A 3423-nucleotide genomic window follows, 5' to 3' on the forward strand; every position below is an offset into this window, starting at 1 on the left:
CGTCCCGGCGTAAACGCACTTTGGTTCTCCGAAACCAGCTCAGCAAGGAAGAGCTTTAAACGATTTGCTAGCACTTTTGAGACGAGTTTATAAACCACATACCATAAGCTTATAGGTCGATAATCCATTACCTTATCCGGAGCTTTCTTCTTAGGGATGAGCACCACATAAGTCTTATTTAACCGTCCTGGTGAAGTTGTACCCCTCAAGATGCTTAAAACTTCCCTCACTACCACCTTCCCTACCACATGCCACTATGTTTGGAAGAAAAGTCCATTCATTCCATCCGATCCCAGAGCTTTTAAATGGTGCACCTGTTGCAAGGCCTCCACAATATCCTCCTCTCTATACTCACATCGAAGTATGACATTCATCCTCTCTGAAACACGCCCTTCAACCCCTCTAAGTTCATGCTCAAAATCATAAGGATTTAAGGAGGCAAATAAATTCTCTAACTAGGCAAAATTATCTCCTGAATTGCGTCCCTGCCTTCCTTCCCATTATCATCAATAAGTTTTGAAACATAGTTTTTTTACTTTCGCTGACTAGCTCTCCGATGAAAGTAAGCGGTATTTTTATCCTCTTCCCTCAACCAATTAGTCGCAACCTTTGCCTCCAGAACAACTCTTCTTGCCTCCTAAGCTCGGCTTTTTCCGCCACCAATTTGCGCCTTCGATTCACCTGATCAACTGTCCTACCACCCATATTCAAGGCGTCCAACTGCTGCCTTTTCCTATGAATATCCCGCACCACTTTCCCAATATTGACCCCCTTCCATTTCATTAGCTCATTCGCACACTCCTCCAACGTACTAATAATATCACCACCACCCTTCTCATATCCCCTAGAAACAGCCTCCTCACTCCCCTCTTCCCCTACCCACACTTGCTCAAATCGAAAAGGCCTCCTCCCTCTAGCATGTTCAAACCGCCCATTCAGAATTAATTTAATAGGAGTATGATCGGACCATTCGCAGCCAAGATGGCGGAGCTTGGCATAAGGAAACATGTCCATCCACTCCCCTGTACTCATGGCTCTATCCAACCTACATTGACGGTTAGCTCCCTCAACCTGCCCATTATCGAAGGTGAAAGGATAGCCCTCGAACCGCACATCACGAAGTTCACAGTCATCCACCGCATCCCTAAAGTTATTCATCTGCCATTGGAGCCCACTTCCACCCTTCATCTCATTAGAAAACAATCTCTCATTAAAATCGCCAATACAAACCCAAGGGATGGAGTCTTGTCGAGCAAGTAAGCAAAGGAGCTCCCATGAAAGGTGTACTTTCGCAACTGCTGCCCACCCTTAAAAGCCAGTCACTCTCCACACCCTCCCCTCATCCCGTATCATAAAATCCATATGATGAGCCGACGTGGGTTTGAACTCGCACTGAATCTCCATACGCCAAATAAACGCTAAGCCTCCCGACCTTCCCATACTATCAACCCCAATACCATCATACCCCTATAGTTTCTCCTTAACCTTCCGCATCTCACGACCACCCAATTTAGTCTCACATAAAAACGCGATGGCTAGGGACTCTCTCCGTATCAGATCACGGAGAACACTCACTGCGTCGGGGTTATCCAAGTCCCAGCAGTTTAAGCTCAAGATATTCATTAGGCCCGGCGGGGTTGAGTCTTCTCAACCACCGCCTCAGGTATAACCACCCCTGGATTAACATGAACTTTCTTAACAATCGAACAAACTTCACCTACCTCATCCACCCTCCTTCTCTTGCCAAAACCAGCCAACCTCTCCTCCCCAACATCCATACTTGTTTCATCTCGAGCCTTTATAACACATTTACTCCCAAGTCCCACCCCCTCCTCAGCTCCCCCCACCTGATTTTGAACTCCCTCTTTCAGACTTTGTATCTTGTTTGTTATGATTCCAGCTACCTCCACCTCATCCCTTACCTCCTGCGAAACCTCCTCCACCTGAACAACCTTCCTCTGCTCAAAAACGTTTATTCCAGTAGTAGCACTCTTATCATTTGAATCACTACTCACTACATTATGCTTCTTCTTTCCCCTAAACTCCAGAGCTATATTCTGCAACCTCTCAATCATTTGCTCCACATCCCACTTCTCCATCTTACTATCCTCCTCATTAAAAACCTTAGCTAGTGACCTTGCTGTTTTTGTCGACTTCATTTCAATCGTCTTGGTGACTTTCCATGATGAAGCACGTAGATCATCCCCATAAACTAACTCATCTTCCTCATAAGGGTCTTCGCATTCCTTCTCCATGCCCTAAGAGACCACATCCATAGCAGTAAGTCGAGAGTCTCTCATATTTAACCTTGAAATTCATGTCCCCATCACCCCTCATTCGAATCCCAACCGTCTTCTTCAGGGGTTTATGTACATCATGGATAAACCTAACCGTAATTGCCTTGTCCATCTTCGGGTTAGGTCCTGCTTCCATACTAACATAAACTCCTAACTGATCTCCAATTCTTTTAATATTAGTTATATTCATTCTTCCCATCACCGGAAGGTCGTAAATACGAGACCACACAGGAACATGAAACAGAGGGACATTGGATAACTGACCAGTCACATTTGGTTCGTTAAAGCACCAAATGAACTTGTCAAAGTGTCATGGTTGGCCCTCTATAACCCTCGCCTTATCTTTATCTGATGAGAAACGGAAAACAAAGATCTTCTCCTTCGCATCGATAATGTTTTCGAACACCGGTGCGTACAGTTCCATAGCATCGCCATTGTATTGATAGCCGCCTTCACATTGATGTTTTTAGATGCCCAGATCTTCCCAACCAACATTAATTTATGTTCCTTTTTAAATAAGAAATAATATGTGACCTGTGAGGATTCTAATGGTGAAATGATAAACTTTTGGCTTGCCTTTTTATTTTATTTATAAATTTATAAATAAATGAATTAAATCAATGCCATATAATTAATTGATAATCTATGTCACATTAACAATGCCATGTCACATTTAAACTTGCCATGTCACATTTTAGTTTGCCTTTTAATTAGATTTTATATATGGTAGATTTAGGCTTCGGCATACTAAAATTATTTGAGAGTAATATTAGTTAGCCGTCAACCTTATTTTCAGATAATAATATTCCCTCGCCTGTATTGTAACATACTTCACATTTTTGTTTTTTGGGCAAATAAAGTTGAAATTGCAACCTTTTATTCAAATATTGACCAAAAGAATGAATAAATTCCTTGAGCACACCATATCCTTTGTCTCACGTCACAAGCTTGTGACGGATTTTGTCCACACATGAAAATTTGTGATTATCTTAATCATATGCCCTCTTGTTTTATATCCTCCTTTCCAAACTACTCACGACTACAACAACAACAACAACAACAACAACAACAACAACAACAACAACAACAACAACAACAACAACAACAACAACAACAACAACAACAA

The 3423-nt window shown here is 42.3% G+C and overlaps 1 protein-coding gene across 1 annotated transcript; it reads right to left on the minus strand.

The window, feature by feature from the left end:
• Positions 1-588: 588 nt before the first annotated feature.
• On the minus strand, positions 589-1188 carry LOC141588511 (uncharacterized). Its single transcript, XM_074409951.1, has one exon. The coding sequence runs from the start codon at positions 1186-1188 to the stop codon at positions 589-591; it is 600 nt and encodes a 199-aa protein (XP_074266052.1).
• Positions 1189-3423: the final 2235 nt, after the last annotated feature.

Source organism: Silene latifolia, chromosome 6, assembly GCF_048544455.1.
Source record: "Silene latifolia isolate original U9 population chromosome 6, ASM4854445v1, whole genome shotgun sequence".
Classification (NCBI taxonomy): domain Eukaryota; kingdom Viridiplantae; phylum Streptophyta; class Magnoliopsida; order Caryophyllales; family Caryophyllaceae; genus Silene; species Silene latifolia.